This window comes from Leptodactylus fuscus, chromosome 1 (genome assembly GCF_031893055.1).
Source record: "Leptodactylus fuscus isolate aLepFus1 chromosome 1, aLepFus1.hap2, whole genome shotgun sequence".
Classification (NCBI taxonomy): domain Eukaryota; kingdom Metazoa; phylum Chordata; class Amphibia; order Anura; family Leptodactylidae; genus Leptodactylus; species Leptodactylus fuscus.
This window is the reverse complement of record NC_134265.1, coordinates 337,841,363-337,857,068: the sequence shown is the minus strand read 5'-3', so window position 1 is coordinate 337,857,068 and position 15,706 is coordinate 337,841,363. Positions and strand designations below refer to the sequence as shown.

General features: G+C 45.7%; 2 protein-coding genes across 4 annotated transcripts in view; one reads left to right on the top strand and one right to left on the bottom strand.

Moving 5' to 3' along the window:
• RFC1 (replication factor C subunit 1) overlaps positions 1-7,344 on the top strand; it is a 41,487-nt gene extending 34,143 nt beyond the window's left edge. For all 3 annotated transcript variants that reach the window (XM_075261380.1, XM_075261379.1, XM_075261377.1), the window contains exons 20-25: positions 665-819; positions 907-1,024; positions 2,594-2,739; positions 2,871-3,084; positions 3,938-4,126; positions 6,980-7,344. In XM_075261380.1, coding sequence (XP_075117481.1) covers positions 665-819; positions 907-1,024; positions 2,594-2,739; positions 2,871-3,084; positions 3,938-4,126; positions 6,980-7,066 — 909 coding nt within the window. In that variant the 3' untranslated portion in view covers positions 7,067-7,344. The remainder of the gene's footprint in view (positions 1-664; positions 820-906; positions 1,025-2,593; positions 2,740-2,870; positions 3,085-3,937; positions 4,127-6,979) is intronic.
• A 2,395-nt stretch (positions 7,345-9,739) lies between these two features.
• The window catches only part of WDR19 (WD repeat domain 19), a 47,672-nt gene continuing 41,705 nt past the window's right edge, over positions 9,740-15,706 (bottom strand). The window contains exon 36 of the mRNA XM_075261319.1: positions 9,740-9,854. Coding sequence (XP_075117420.1) covers positions 9,740-9,854 — 115 coding nt within the window. The remainder of the gene's footprint in view (positions 9,855-15,706) is intronic.

Sequence of the window (15,706 nt, the reverse complement as noted above, 5' to 3'; positions counted from 1 at the left end):
ATTAAACTAGGGGGCATATGGAGGGTGACATTAAACTGGGGTAGCTGGAGGAGGATATTAATCCATGGGGGTAACTGGAGGGGGACATGTCTGCCTCTAGTTGCCCCCAGTTTAATGTCCCCTCTAGTTTCTGCTGGTTTATACTGGGGCACCAGGAGAGGGACTTAATACTGTGGGACATTTGGAGGGGAACATTATAATATAATATACAGGTGACTGTAGGAGGATTATACTTTGTGGGGGCAAATGGAGAAATAATTGAGACTGGGCGGAGTTAGCATAGAAGTGGGTGGAGCTAAATTTCCCGCGCGCGCATGGCCCTCTAAAACCGTTACAATTTCTCATGTGACCCCATGGGAAAATTAATTGCCCACCCCTGATCTAGAGGAAGGCACAAGGACTCTTGTGTATCTGGTGGTATTTCTCCACATATTCTTTACATGGCAAAAAAAATTAAATATCCAAATCTTCTGGATGTGCAGCGTTTGGCTTTGGGCCTGAAGCATCCAACCATCATATATGAGGAAGATGTATACAAATGATATTGCTAGATTTCCTTCTATAATTCCCTGGTAATAGTCTGGTGTGTGCAGTGCCGCTCGCGCTCCTCCGCTCATACGCTGGCTGTTATTATTCTAACTGTGCTCGCATGTTTTTTTGGCAGGGTCCATTTGATGTTGTACGTAAGGTGTTTGTTGGTGGTGAAGAGACTGCTCACATGACCCTGATAGACAAGTCGGATCTCTTCTTCCATGACTACTCCATGGCACCTCTGTTTGTTCAAGAAAATTATGTTCATGTCAAACCTGCCGCTGCGGGGTAAGATCTCTAAATCTGGTGATGTACTGGACGTCTGCATAGATGGAATTGTCCAACAAGTCATATCATTGTGTTTCTTGTGTGCAGAGGAAACCTGAAGAAGCACTTAACGCTCCTGAGCAAGGCGGCCGATAGTATATGTGACGGCGATCTTGTAGACAGGGCTATTCGGAGTAAACAGGTCTGGAGCCTCTTACCAACACAGGTAAAGCTTATTTTAATCAACTTTCACTTTTTAAGTCATTTAAAATAAAGTAATAAAAAGGTTAATAATGGTAAAAAAAAAAACACAACAAAAGTGTGGGCGGGACCAAAACTTTTATTATTGAACTTAGAATTTTTTCCATGTAAATATACTCAAGATTCTAAGCGACTATATTTTGCAATAAAACAGTTGGAGCTCCATTCATCTGATACAAAGGTCTAAGTCTCCTGCATAAACCGGCACTGCAATATTGAGTTTCATGTTTGTTGGTCACATGACCATGGTGCAGCTCAGTCCCATTCAAGGCAATAGGACTGACCTACACTACTACAAGCATAGCTACTACACAACGAACGGCACTATGCTTTATAAGTAGTTGAGGACGCTGCAGCAATTTAATATCCTAGTGCCGGGAAACCCCTTTAAGAGATGACTTGGACTCTGCAGCAGACGCTAGGGGTGTTCCTGTGTACTAGAATTATGTCAATTATAAGATGGTAGCAGTGAGCTCATGCTCTCCCCCTAGTGGTGGCTGCAGGAAGGCAGAATGTTATACAGTGAAACCTCTGAGATGTCCACAGAAAATTGCATTACAAAAGTGGTTAATTTGGAAACTGAAAATCGGTAGGGGTGTAAGGGGGTGGTCTATTGGAGAAGTTTTACTGTCTTTTAAATGCATGTAGTTGGAGCTCTGACTGCTATCAAAATATATTAAAGGGATTCTACCATTAAAACCTCTTTTTTTGTGTGGATAAGACGTCGGAATAGCCTTTAGAAAGGCTATTCGTCTCTTACCTTTAGATGTGATCTCCGCCGCGCCGTTCCTTAGAAATACCGGTTTTTACCGGTATGCAAATTAGTTCTCTCACAGCGATGGGGGCGGGCCCCAGTTCTGGAAATGCGATGGGGGCGTCCCCACTGCTACTCGAGAACACGATCCTCCGACGCCTCTATCTTCGGCTGGATCCTCCCCTTCTCTGTCGTCTTCTTCCTGCGCCACCTCCAACGCCTGCGCAGTTGGCTCTGTCAGTGAGACACTAGCAAAGCCGAGTGCGAATGCCGGCCGGCAGCCATTTTTGGAGGCTGCTCCTGCATTGAACTACAAGAGCAAGAGCAGCCTCCCAAAAATGGCCACCGGCCGGCATGCGCAGTCGGCTCTACTAGTGTCTCACTGGCAGAGCCAACTGCGCAGGCGTCGGAGGTAACGCAGGAGGAAGACGACAGAGAAGGGGAGGATCCAGCCGAAGATAGAGGCGTCGCAGGATCGTGTTCTCGAGCTGCAGTGGCGACGCCCCCATCGCATTTTCAGTGCTGGGGCCCGCCCCTATCGCTGCCAGAGAACTAATTTACATACTGGTAAAAAACGGTATTTCTAAGGAACGGCGCGGCGGAGATCACATCTAAAGGTAAGAGACGAATAGCCTTTCTAAAGGCTATTCCGACGTCTTATCCACAAAAACAGAGGTTTTAATGGTAGAATCCCTTTAAGATACAATAAAGAATTGTTACCTAAAAACAGAAAAAGTGGAAAATCTGGCAATTCTTAGAGAAATATCATTTTCTCCTTAGGCGATCTATGCCAGTGTCCTTCCCGGGGAGCTGATGAGGGGGTACATGTCCCAGTTTCCAAGCTTTCCTAGTTGGCTGGGAAAATACTCCTCTACAGGGAAACATGACCGCATTACCCAGGAGCTCGCCATGCACACGTCTCTTAGGTAAGACCTGCTCTACAAGTAATCCTTAGGTTCTTGAATTTGCCATGCACATGAGATTAATTGTGGCCAAACTTGCATATGGGGTTGGGCAGCAAATGATATTGACCCCGTTTACATTTCTCCTCTTTCAGAACACGAACAAGCAAGTGTGCACTGAACCTGGATTACTTGTCATACATGAGGGACAGGCTGGTGCACCCTTTGGCTGCACACGGGGCAGATGGTGTGCAGGAAGTGGTGGATCTTATGGACACGTACTACTTGATGAAAGAAGATTATGATAATATTATGGAAATCTGCAGCTGGGGTGGAAAACCTACTCCCTTTTCTAAACTGGATCCTAAGGTACGGTGAAGATACATGGTAATGTCAGAATCCCCTAATCCACATAAACCCCTTTGTGATGAACATTGTCTGTGACAATCCAACATTGGGGTCTAAGAGACAGCCTGAGACTATGCCAGGTGATAGAAGTATCTAACCATTAGAGATGAGCGAACACTGTTCGGATCAGCCGTTCCGAACAGCACGCTCCCATAGAAATGAATGGAAGCGGCCGGCACGCGGGGGGTTAAGCGGCCGGCCGCCGGCAAAGTCAGCGTCACAGGTGCTTCCCATTCATTTCTATGGGAGCGTGCTGTTTGGATCGGCTGATCCCAACAGTGTTCGCTCATCTCTACTACCATAGATGATAAATCTGTCACATTACAACTCCTATTAGCTGGCTTAGTTTACACCAGAAAAAATTCGCCCAAAATTCGTACAAGTCAGAAAATTATCTGAAACTCTAATGAAACGTGGCGTGAAGTATGTTAGTTCTTTCGCACAAATTACTCCAGAATTCAGGCTCATTTTTACGGTCGGGGTATTTAGGGTTCTTTTTATATACAAGTTTTGTTAAATTTTCTGTTACATGGCGGTTTTTGGTCACACGGCTTCTCCAAGTAGAATCTGTATAGGCAAAAACACATTATAAAACCGGAAATTCACTGAAAAATATGCACAAAACTGAGAGCGAAAATGCTAGGGATGAGCAAAAACTGGGTTACGAGTTTTCCAAAAATTTCAGGTTGGCCCAATGAGATTCAATAATCAATCAATCGTATATTCTGGGATCTCTTCACACCTCAAAGTGAAAAAAATCAGACCCTGGGGAGTTTCCCATCACAAGATAATAACCAGCTACGGTTTTTCTCAGGTGAAGGCGGCCTTCACCCGTGGCTATAACAAGGAAACCCATCTCACACCTTACTCTCTGCAAGTGGTTAAGGCCACCAAAAGAAATAATTCTTCTGCCATACAGTCTGAATATGGCGAAGAGGAAAACCTGGAAGAGACGCAGACCGAGGAAAACGAGGAGGATGTCTCTGTAGACGCAATGATAAAGGTAAAGGACAGATTTTGTGATGATTTAACCTCTTGGGTTTTCGGATTGAAATTGTATTAGACTCGCTTTAAGCACGTGCAGAATGTGACTAGCTTCACCCTATAGATAGAAATGGCCTCGTGTACGAAAACGGAGAACAAGAGAGAAAACTGTCCTGGTTATATGGCGCGCTAACTGCTTGCTATGGGCAACAAATTCATTACCAGTAATCCTGGGTAACCCTGGCCCCATGCCTAGGCCCCATCCTACATATTTACTGACACCGAGTATTTGGGATGTACACTGCAGCCCCAGGCGGTGGTGGTGACGTCACGGGCCTGCTGCGCGAAGCTTAGACATAATAATACAGAAGTAATAAGCTCCTGCGCCCACAGCTATATGTAATAACATGGAGAATTAATGTGCTTCATAACCAGCCGGGAAATCGATTCCTCCTTGTGAGGAGAGTACAGAGAAATAAATTTGTAATATTGGCTTGAGGTACAAGGCTGGAGAGCTTCCTGCTTAACCCCTTGTTATCCAGCGTAGTGTGCCATACACCTAAGTGCACACAATGGCTGATGGCTAGCTGCTTCAGGCTGAGAAATTTGCTGAAAGTGGCTCAGTGGTTAGCACTGCAGCCTTGCAGCGCTGGAGTCCTGGTGTTCAAATCCCACCAAGGGCAAAAAACCATCTGTAAGGAGTTTGTATGTTCTCCCCGTGTTTGCATGGATTTCCATCCCATATTCCAAAGACATACTGATAGGGAAAAAATGTACATTGTGAGCTCTATGTGGGGCTCACAATCTATATAAAAATTATAAAAAAAATATTGCTGAAAGTGGCCATTTTGAAATGACTGTGTCTGGCCAGTTGGCTTTTCTTATGCAACTGTATGTTCCGTACACGGGCTGAGTGATGGGGGTAAGTTTGCCTCTTTTAATGTTTTGCTGTATCCAAGTATGTTCACTATTGGTCTGATTCAGACGACGCGCCGTATTTACAGAATAGACAGAAGAGTTTTTGTTTAATCTTGTTTTTAACATTGCAATGCATGGAGCCTGATGCAGACAGAGGGGGATTTGCCTACATCAGTCATTCTGGCGACCTTTCAGCCCATATTTCTCACAGATCAGAACAACTGTTATAATAACAGCAGTGCAAACACAACCTTACTAAATTCCGACTTGTAATGTGCAAAAAAACCTAGCAAATGCTTGTATGCTAGACACTTTACTAGGTGGTATTCAGAAAGTGGCTACAGCTTTGCCGAATTGGAAAATGCGCCACATTTATAAACTGGTAGGCACCATTTTATGTTGCAAAACCATCCAGGAAGTGTAGTAGAGAAGTAAAAAGCCCAAGATGTGCCAAAGGGATCAAACGGTGTGTGCCTCGGGGGTGAATTTGGAGTATTTTCAGCCAGGTTCACTAGGTTTATGCAAATTTTATTAAGCAAATCTTATTAAATGTCTCACACTATGAAATTGTACGGCAGATTATCTACTTACATATTTGTCTTACAGCTATCTAAGGTGTATGGACATGTTTAGGCAAAGTCTTGTCCATGACCTTATCATACATGTATTCTGTAGAGGGAATGTTGGAGTAAACCAATAGCATCGGGTACACCTGGTGGATGGCTAATCTGAGGATCAGTATTTAGAAATCTAACATCCCAAACCTTCGGTTCCTGTCCTATTGAGGAAGAGTCATGATACTTTTAAACCCATTAGATGGCTGATCAGTCCCTGCTAGAATTTGTGGGTTTGGCTGAGGTTTATAGAAGGTGCACGGTCAGCTTTATTTAGCAGCAAGTGTCGGCACAGCTAGAGTTGGCAAGATTGGTTTTACAAATCCAGGTGTGGCTGGATATATAAACCACCAAAAAAAGAGCAGTGAATGATATTGAGAAACTGACTGAGAAGATGGGGGGAGGAGAGGGGGAGGCCACTACACATGTCCACCTTATTATAGAAACTGATTGGGAAGCACAGAATTGACCAAATTGGGTTAAGTGTCTCTTAAAGGGGTTGTCCCATCACAAGGATCCTATCTATACTGCTTGTTAATGTGGATTTAAGACTTTTCCTAAATACATTGCTTTATCAAAACTGCTTTGTTTGTCCGCTATCTTAATTTATTCACTTCATTGTTGACACTGCGTTTCTATGGCCCTTGGGATTATCTGCTCATTTCCCAAGTGATGTAGCTGCCTGCTCTCAGGGGGGAGGGGCTAAGCCTGTGTCTGTAGCTGTTCCTGTGTCTGCACCACACATGTGACCTAGCTTCCTGCTTTCAGATAAAGGAGGGGGGGAAATGAGTGCTGCTTTCTTATATAAAACAGTCTAAATGACCTGGTCCCTCTGCTCACTAGGATTGAGCTTTCTTATATAGAGCAGGTTAAAAGTTAGTGGGCAGAAGGACCTGGTCCCTTAGCCCAGTAGGATTTAGGCGACTCTATATAGAACAAGCTAAATCCAAGTGTTATAGGACCTTTGATGACATCACAGGCCCTTTAGTCGTCCCATAGGATCACGCTATGTGGTGGGCGGAGCTACATGCTAATTTGGGGGTGGAGCTAAACTGGAGGTAGTCGGACAGTATGGCTTTGCATATGAAACCCCGCCCACCAATTGACGTAGAAAACCAGGAAGAAAGAAGTCTTTGCAGCAGCGAAGACTGGTGAGCAAGGGACATGGGAATACCCCTTTAAGTAATTTTCTGCATCCACTGACCATAGATATAGTGTGTCCTTTACTATATTGGTACAGCCTTATAAAGACTAGCGGTTCTGGTATAGCTATAGTGGTTTTAATTTCTGTATTGACAAATTTAAAGAGCTAAAGCATTTCTTCTTTTCCCCATTTCTAGGCAAAAAAATCAAAAGCTTCAAAGGCTGACAAAGGTGGAGACAAAAAGCCAAGTAAAGGTAAAGCAAAAGCTAAGAAGGCCAAGTGAGACGTAGAGTAAGCAATGGCTGACGGCTCCGGACAGATCTGTCATCGGCCTGGGGGGGTCTTGTGATAAGTGGTCTTGGATTCCCCCCCCAGTGACAGTGTACAGTAATAAGGAAAGGCTCCATTTACACAGCTTTTTAGTATGTACCATTCAGGCCCGTGTACTCTCCAGCACTTTTTTCTCCAGGTGTACTTTATGTTACGGAGTCTTCCCTCCTTTCTTCTGTATATAGAATATAAACAGTACTTTGTATAATAATATTGTAACTATATGAAAAACTTCATTAAAGTTAGTTTCACAAAAACGGAATCTCTGGTTTTATGTTTTGTATGATTTATTCTTAGGGAGCCTGAACTCGGAGTTTACGCTCGCTCATTGTGAACATAAAACTCGTTCAGAGTGAGCGGCGTAAAAAACAGGTCCCATTGACTTGAATGGGTGCCGGCATAGGCGCGTATCACATTGAAAGCAATAGGTAAAAAAGCCTCCCATTGATTTCAATGGGGAGCGCTCGTATGCTGGCACCCATTCAAGTCAATGGGATCTGTTTTTTACGCCGCTCACTCTGAATGAGTTTTATGTTCAGAATGAGCAAGCGTAGGCTCCCTTAAAATTTTCATTTTTGCACAGTTGTATCTTTAGCAGACGTTATACGTGCCTGCACTTCCATGGCTTGGCTACAAGCAGACGGTCATGTGTGTATATATATATATATATATATATAGCCTAAGTGATCCACCAAAAAACAAACAAACCCCACAATAGTACAAACTTATTTTATTTTTATTATAAATATTGTAGTTTAGATAACATTTGGTCACAAATACAAAACCGTTATTAAAAAGTATGTACAGAACTGATCACAATACAATTGTAGTGCTAGAAAAATAGTCTGTAAATCTTCTGTAACATCAAGACATGAAGACCTATGGAGAAAAGAAAACGGAAATTAAATGGTCATTTACTTTTTTTTAGCCAACTTAGTCTCATTTCATAAACCATGGGATTCTGGACCAACATGTAAAGGAAAAAACCCAAACATAATTGCTGCTTTCGGCCTAAAGTCCTTGCCACTAGGTGTCTCCCTCCTTCCAAATTTTCACTCTATTAGGGTAAAGTCACACGGGGGTTTTTGGTCCAGATTTGACACTGAATCCAGCTCCAAAAAACGCCTCCCATTGACTTCATTAGGAGCTGTACACTTCCTTTTTCTGCTAGCGGTATTTTTCCACTCGCGGAAAAATGAAGCAAGCTGCCCTATGTTGCCACTGAATCCACCAGCGACGCGTCACGCCTTCCTGATTAGGCCCATTCATTTGCGGACTGCCATGAGGCGTTTTTTTTTGGTTCAGATTCTGATGCAGATTCCCATGTCAAAATCCGGACCAAAAAAACCCTGTGTGAACTTACCCTTAGGCTACATGCCCACTACTGTGTTCACATGTGCCCAGTTTGTGGTAAAAAGACATAAACTGCACATGGATGACCTACGTCTGAGTCCACTTACTTTTAGTCATCCCAGGCCACAAAACTGACAATTAAGAGCTGTCCTGATATTTGCACAGGGCTCACATGGCCCATGATAATACACAGGTGTCCGTATGGGGCCATAGGGATAAATGGGTCCATGTACTAGCCATGAAAAACACGGAAAGCACACAATTGGGAAGGTCCATCTAGGCTTAAGATGGACCACAGGATGTAGATGGGGGAAGGGCAGGTCTCTCTTTATAACCTCTGCATGTTTAGGTTGCAGTAGCATTGCATTATGATCCCCAACAAGGATCTCACGTTAGTGTATTATGAGCTTTCAATTCCCCCTTGGGGGTAAGGAAAGTCCAGCTAAGCAAAAACACACTGATATCTCCTAGCATGTGCATGACGTCTTCTGCTGACCCCACAACACTTGTTTCTTTTATAGTATACACTGTACTTTACACCCAATGGGACTGATACTAAGGAGTCCAATCAGAATTGTAATACCATATGCAGAAAGCATAGTCTATATGACACTAGTCAGGACATCTGCAGAGAGTAAAATGAGATAATGTTCAGCATATTAGAGGCTCCCTGTCTGTACAAGGCTCAGAGAGGAGTCTGCAGCTGTTTATGGAGAGTTGATCTACTTCCTAGCTCCATGTGTCATTGCTGATGGGATTCCTCTTTGTACTGTGGTAATTCTGGTTTCTGTATCAGATCTTTTTATCTGCATTTGCTACATTATAGTTGCTTCTGGCAGAATTATGTATAAAAATGGGGAAGGGGCAGACTGCTCTGTATTGTACACCCCCTGCCTCAGACAGAAATGTAGCCAGGTAGAAAAAAACCTGATAGGGCCCCCTATAGGAAGGCTTCGCTGCAGGGTCTGGCTGAGCAAAACTGGTGAAACAAGCCTACTTATATATACCCTTGAGCTCTACTTTTAATAGAATTGTTCCAAATTACAATAATGTGTTCGCTTTTCCCCCCAGAAACGGTCCCATGGGTATCTGGTGTAAGTTGGCTATTGTTAATCACATCTCCCTCCTGTTTCCCTGATCTGAACTTGTTGGGACGCCCCATCACAATAGCAGCGTATTACTTGCTGTACTTATCACCATACCCCAATTGTTATAGTGACGTAACATTGTTATTAGGAATGTATCGCTACCTAATCTATAACTTGTACCGGTTTTACTGATCCTCCTTCTCCTGCTTGAGATATGTAGAACAATCCAGGACTTTCTCCAGCTCAGCGGCTTTGACTCTCTCAGAACACATGGGGCAGATACTTTCTGTCTCCAGCAATCTGGGAGGAAGAAGATAAAGGGGTTAATGTTATATCCTATTCTACATGGTCATATGCAATACTGGACTCCCTGACAATCACTTGTGTAGATGGGTCACTGCCTTCTAAAGAATCAGCTCATCCTCTACTGCTGCCATCATTCCCATGGTCTGACATGGACACTCATCCAGGTACGTATGATTGTGCAGAGGTCGGGTAGATGTTCGGTCCAGTATGTAGGATTGTGGGGAGGTCGGGTAGATGTTCAGTATGTAGGATTGTGGGGAGGTCGGGTAGATGTTCGGTCCAGTATGTAGGATTGTGGGGAGGTCGGGGAGATGTTCGGTCCAGTATGTAGGATTGTGCAGAGGTCGGGTAGATGTTCAGTATGTAGGATTGCGGGGAGGTCGGGTAGATGTTTGGTCCAGTATGTAGGATTGCGGGGACGTCGGGTAGATGTTTGGTCCAGTATGTAGGATTGTGGGGAGGTCGGGGAGATGTTCGGTCCAGTATGTAGGATTGTGGGGAGGTCGGGTAGATGTTCAGTATGTAGGATTGTGGGGAGGTTGGGTAGATGTTCGGTCCAGTATGTAGGATTGCGGGGAGGTCGGGGAGATGTTTGGTCCAGTATGTAGGATTGTGGGGAGGTCGGGTAGATGTTCAGTATGTAGGATTGTGGGGAGGTCGGGTAGATGTTCAGTATGTAGGATTGTGGGGAGGTCGGGGAGATGTTCGGTCCAGTATGTAGGATTGTGGGGAGGTCGGGTAGATGTTCAGTATGTAGGATTGTGGGGAGGTCGGGGAGATGTTCGGTCCAGTATGTAGGATAGTGGGGAGGTTGGGTAGATGTTCGGTCCAGTATGTAGGATTGTGGGGAGGTCGGGTAGATGTTCAGTATGTAGGATTGTGGGGAGGTTGGGTAGATGTTCGGTCCAGTATGTAGGATTGCGGGGAGGTCGGGGAGATGTTTGGTCCAGTATGTAGGATTGTGGGGAGGTCGGGTAGATGTTCAGTATGTAGGATTGTGGGGAGGTCGGGTAGATGTTCAGTATGTAGGATTGCGGGGAGGTCGGGTAGATGTTCGGTCCAGTATGTAGGATAGTGGGGAGGTCGGGTAGATGTTCGGTCCAGTATGTAGGATTGTGCAGAGGTCGGGTAGATGTTCAGTATGTAGGATTGCGGGGAGGTCGGGGAGATGTTCGGTCCAGTATATAGGATTGTGGGGAGGTCGGGTAGATGTTCAGTATAATTCGAAACAAAAAATTGTCAAGGTAAGCTCACCCTTCAGAAGAAATGTCCATTAAGTCCATATAGCGTTACCTAGGTGCACGACCCTTCCTCCCGACTCCACGGAGCAGTGTTTCCAATGACATGCAAAAAAGATGCGGGTCCGCAACACTGAGGTACGTATAAAATAAGTTTTATTCCATCAGATTAAAAAATAGGTCGGAGTGACCATCCAGACAGAGAGCTGGTTACATAGACAAGTGCAAAAAGACTAGAAAAAGTGAAGAAAGTTAGACCTGTGGCAGCATGTTGTTTCTTCACTTTTTCTAGTCTTTTTGCACTTGTCTATGTAACCAGCTCTCTGTCTGGATGGTCACTCCGACCTATTTTTTAATCTGATGGAATAAAACTTATTTTATACGTACCTCAGTGTTGCGGACCCGCATCTTTTTTAGATGTTCAGTATGTAGGATTGTGGGGAGGTCGGGTAGATGTTCGGTCCAGTATGTAGGATTGTGGGGAGGTCGGGTAGATGTTCGGTCCAGTATGTGAGATTGTGGGGAGGTCGGGTAGATGTTCGGTCCAGTATGTGAGATTGTGGGGAGGTCGGGTAGATGTTTGGTCCAGTATGTAGGATTGTGGGGAGGTCGGGTAGATGTTCGGTCCAGTATGTAGGATTGTGGGGAGGTCGGGTAGATGTTCGGTCCAGTATGTAGGATAGTGGGGAGGTCGGGTAGATGTTCGGTCCAGTATTTAGGATTGTGGGGAGGTCGGGTAGATGTTCGGTCCAGTATGTAGGATTGTGGGGAGGTCGGGTAGATGTTCAGTATGTAGGATTGTGGGGAGGTTGGGTAGATGTTCAGTATGTAGGATAGTGGGGAGGTCGGGTAGATGTTCAGTATGTAGGATTGCGGGGAGGTCGGGTAGATGTTCAGTATGTAGGATTGCGGGGAGGTCGGGGAGATGTTCGGTCCAGTATGTAGGATAGTGGGGAGGTCGGGGAGATGTTTGGTCCAGTATGTAGGATTGCGGGGAGGTCGGGTAGATGTTCAGTATGTAGGATTGCGGGGAGGTCGGGTAGATGTTCAGTATGTAGGATTGCGGGGAGGTGGGGGAGATGTTCGGTCCAGTATGTAGGATAGTGGGGAGGTCGGGGAGATGTTCGGTCCAGTATGTAGGATTGCGGGGAGGTCGGGTAGATGTTCAGTATAATTCGAAACAAAAAATTGTCAAGGTAAGCTCACCCTTCAGAAGAAATGTCCGTTAAGTCCATATAGCGTTACCTAGGTGCACGACCCTTCCTCCCGACTCCACGGAGCAGTGTTTCCAATGACATGCAAAAAAGATGCGGGTCCGCAACACTGAGGTACGTATAAAATAAGTTTTATTCCATCAGATTAAAAAATAGGTCGGAGTGACCATCCAGACAGAGAGCTGGTTACATAGACAAGTGCAAAAAGACTAGAAAAAGTGAAGAAACAACATGCTGCCACAGGTCTAACTTTCTTCACTTTTTCTAGTCTTTTTGCACTTGTCTATGTAACCAGCTCTCTGTCTGGATGGTCACTCCGACCTATTTTTTAATCTGATGGAATAAAACTTATTTTATACGTACCTCAGTGTTGCGGACCCGCATCTTTTTTAGATGTTCAGTATGTAGGATTGTGGGGAGGTCGGGTAGATGTTTGGTCCAGTATGTGAGATTGTGGGGAGGTCGGGTAGATGTTTGGTCCAGTATGTAGGATTGTGGGGAGGTCGGGTAGATGTTTGGTCCAGTATGTAGGATTGTGGGGAGGTCGGGTAGATGTTCGGTCCAGTATGTAGGATAGTGGGGAGGTCGGGTAGATGTTCGGTCCAGTATGTAGGATAGTGGGGAGGTCGGGTAGATGTTCGGTCCAGTATGTAGGATTGCGGGGAGGTTGGGTAGATGTTCAGTATGTAGGATTGTGGGGAGGTCGGGTAGATGTTCGGTCCAGTATGTAGGATAGTGGGGAGGTCGGGTAGATGTTCGGTCCAGTATGTAGGATTGTGGGGAGGTCGGGTAGATGTTCGGTCCAGTATGTGAGATTGTGGGGAGGTCGGGTAGATGTTTGGTCCAGTATGTAGTATAGTGGGGAGGTCGGGTAGATGTTCGGTCCAGTATGTAGGATTGTGGGGAGGTCGGGTAGATGTTTGGTCCAGTATGTAGGATTGTGGGGAGGTCGGGTAGATGTTCGGTCCAGTATATAGGATTGTGGGGAGGTCGGGTAGATGTTCAGTATGTAGGATTGCGGGGAGGTCGGGGAGATGTTCGGTCCAGTATATAGGATTGTGGGGAGGTCGGGTAGATGTTCAGTATGTAGGATTGTGGGGAGGTTGGGTAGATGTTCAGTATGTAGGATTGTGGGGAGGTCGGGTAGATGTTCAGTATGTAGGATTGTGCAGAGGTCGGGTAGATGTTCAGTATGTAGGATTGTGGGGAGGTCGGGTAGATGTTCGGTCCAGTATGTAGGATAGTGGGGAGGTCGGGTAGATGTTCGGTCCAGTATGTAGGATAGTGGGGAGGTCGGGTAGATGTTCGGTCCAGTATGTAGGATTGCGGGGAGGTTGGGTAGATGTTCAGTATGTAGGATTGTGGGGAGGTCGGGTAGATGTTCGGTCCAGTATGTAGGATTGTGGGGAGGTCGGGTAGATGTTTGGTCCAGTATGTAGGATTGTGGGGAGGTCGGGTAGATGTTCAGTATGTAGGATTGCGGGGAGGTCGGGGAGATGTTCGGTCCAGTATATAGGATTGTGGGGAGGTCGGGTAGATGTTCAGTATGTAGGATTGTGGGGAGGTTGGGTAGATGTTCAGTATGTAGGATTGTGGGGAGGTCGGGTAGATGTTCGGTCCAGTATGTAGGATTGTGGGGAGGTCGGGTAGATGTTTGGTCCAGTATGTAGGATTGTGGGGAGGTCGGGTAGATGTTCAGTATGTAGGATTGCGGGGAGGTCGGGGAGATGTTCGGTCCAGTATATAGGATTGTGGGGAGGTCGGGTAGATGTTCAGTATGTAGGATTGTGGGGAGGTTGGGTAGATGTTCAGTATGTAGGATTGTGGGGAGGTTGGGTAGATGTACGGTCCAGTATGTAGGATTGTGCAGAGGTCGGGTAGATGTTCAGTATGTAGGATTGCGGGGAGGTCGGGGAGATGTTCGGTCCAGTATATAGGATTGTGGGGAGGTCGGGTAGATGTTCAGTATAATTCGAAACAAAAAATTGTCAAGGTAAGCTCACCCTTCAGAAGAAATGTCCATTAAGTCCATATAGCGTTACCTAGGTGCACGACCCTTCCTCCCGACTCCACGGAGCAGTGTTTCCAATGACATGCAAAAAAGATGCGGGTCCGCAACACTGAGGTACGTATAAAATAAGTTTTATTCCATCAGATTAAAAAATAGGTCGGAGTGACCATCCAGACAGAGAGCTGGTTACATAGACAAGTGCAAAAAGACTAGAAAAAGTGAAGAAACAACATGCTGCCACAGGTCTAACTTTCTTCACTTTTTCTAGTCTTTTTGCACTTGTCTATGTAACCAGCTCTCTGTCTGGATGGTCACTCCGACCTATTTTTTAATCTGATGGAATAAAACTTATTTTATACGTACCTCAGTGTTGCGGACCCGCATCTTTTTTAGATGTTCAGTATGTAGGATTGTGGGGAGGTCAGGTAGATGTTTGGTCCAGTATGTGAGATTGTGGGGAGGTCGGGTAGATGTTTGGTCCAGTATGTAGGATTGTGGGGAGGTCGGGTAGATGTTTGGTCCAGTATGTAGTATAGTGGGGAGGTCGGGTAGATGTTTGGTCCAGTATGTGAGATTGTGGGGAGGTTGGGTAGATGTTTGGTCCAGTATGTAGGATTGTGGGGAGGTCGGGTAGATGTTCGGTCCAGTATGTGAGATTGTGGGGAGGTCGGGTAGATGTTTGGTCCAGTATGTGAGATTGTGGGGAGGTCGGGTAGATGTTTGGTCCAGTATGTAGTATAGTGGGGAGGTCGGGTAGATGTTTGGTCCAGTATGTGAGATTGTGGGGAGGTTGGGTAGATGTTTGGTCCAGTATGTAGGATTGTGGGGAGGTCGGGTAGATGTTCGGTCCAGTATGTAGGATAGTGGGGAGGTCGGGTAGATGTTCGGTCCAGTATTTAGGATTGTGGGGAGGTCGGGTAGATGTTTGGTCCAGTATGTAGGATTGTGGGGAGGTCGGGTAGATGTTCGGTCCAGTATGTAGGATTGTGGGGAGGTCGGGTAGATGTTCGGTCCAGTATGTAGGATTGTGGGGAGGTCGGGTAGATGTTCGGTCCAGTATGTAGGATAGTGGGGAGGTCGGGTAGATGTTCGGTCCAGTATGTAGGATAGTGGGGAGGTCGGGTAGATGTTCGGTCCAGTATATAGGATTGCAGGGAGGTCGGGTAGATGTTCAGTATGTAGGATTGTGGGGAGGTCGGGTAGATGTTCGGTCCAGTATGTAGGATTGTGGGGAGGTCGGGTAGATGTTCGGTCCAGTATGTAGGATTGTGGGGAGGTCGGGTAGATGTTCGGTCCAGTATGTAGGATAGTGGGGAGGTCGGGTAGATGTTTGATCCAGTATGTAGTATAGTGGGGAGGTCGGGTAGATGTTCAGTATGTAGG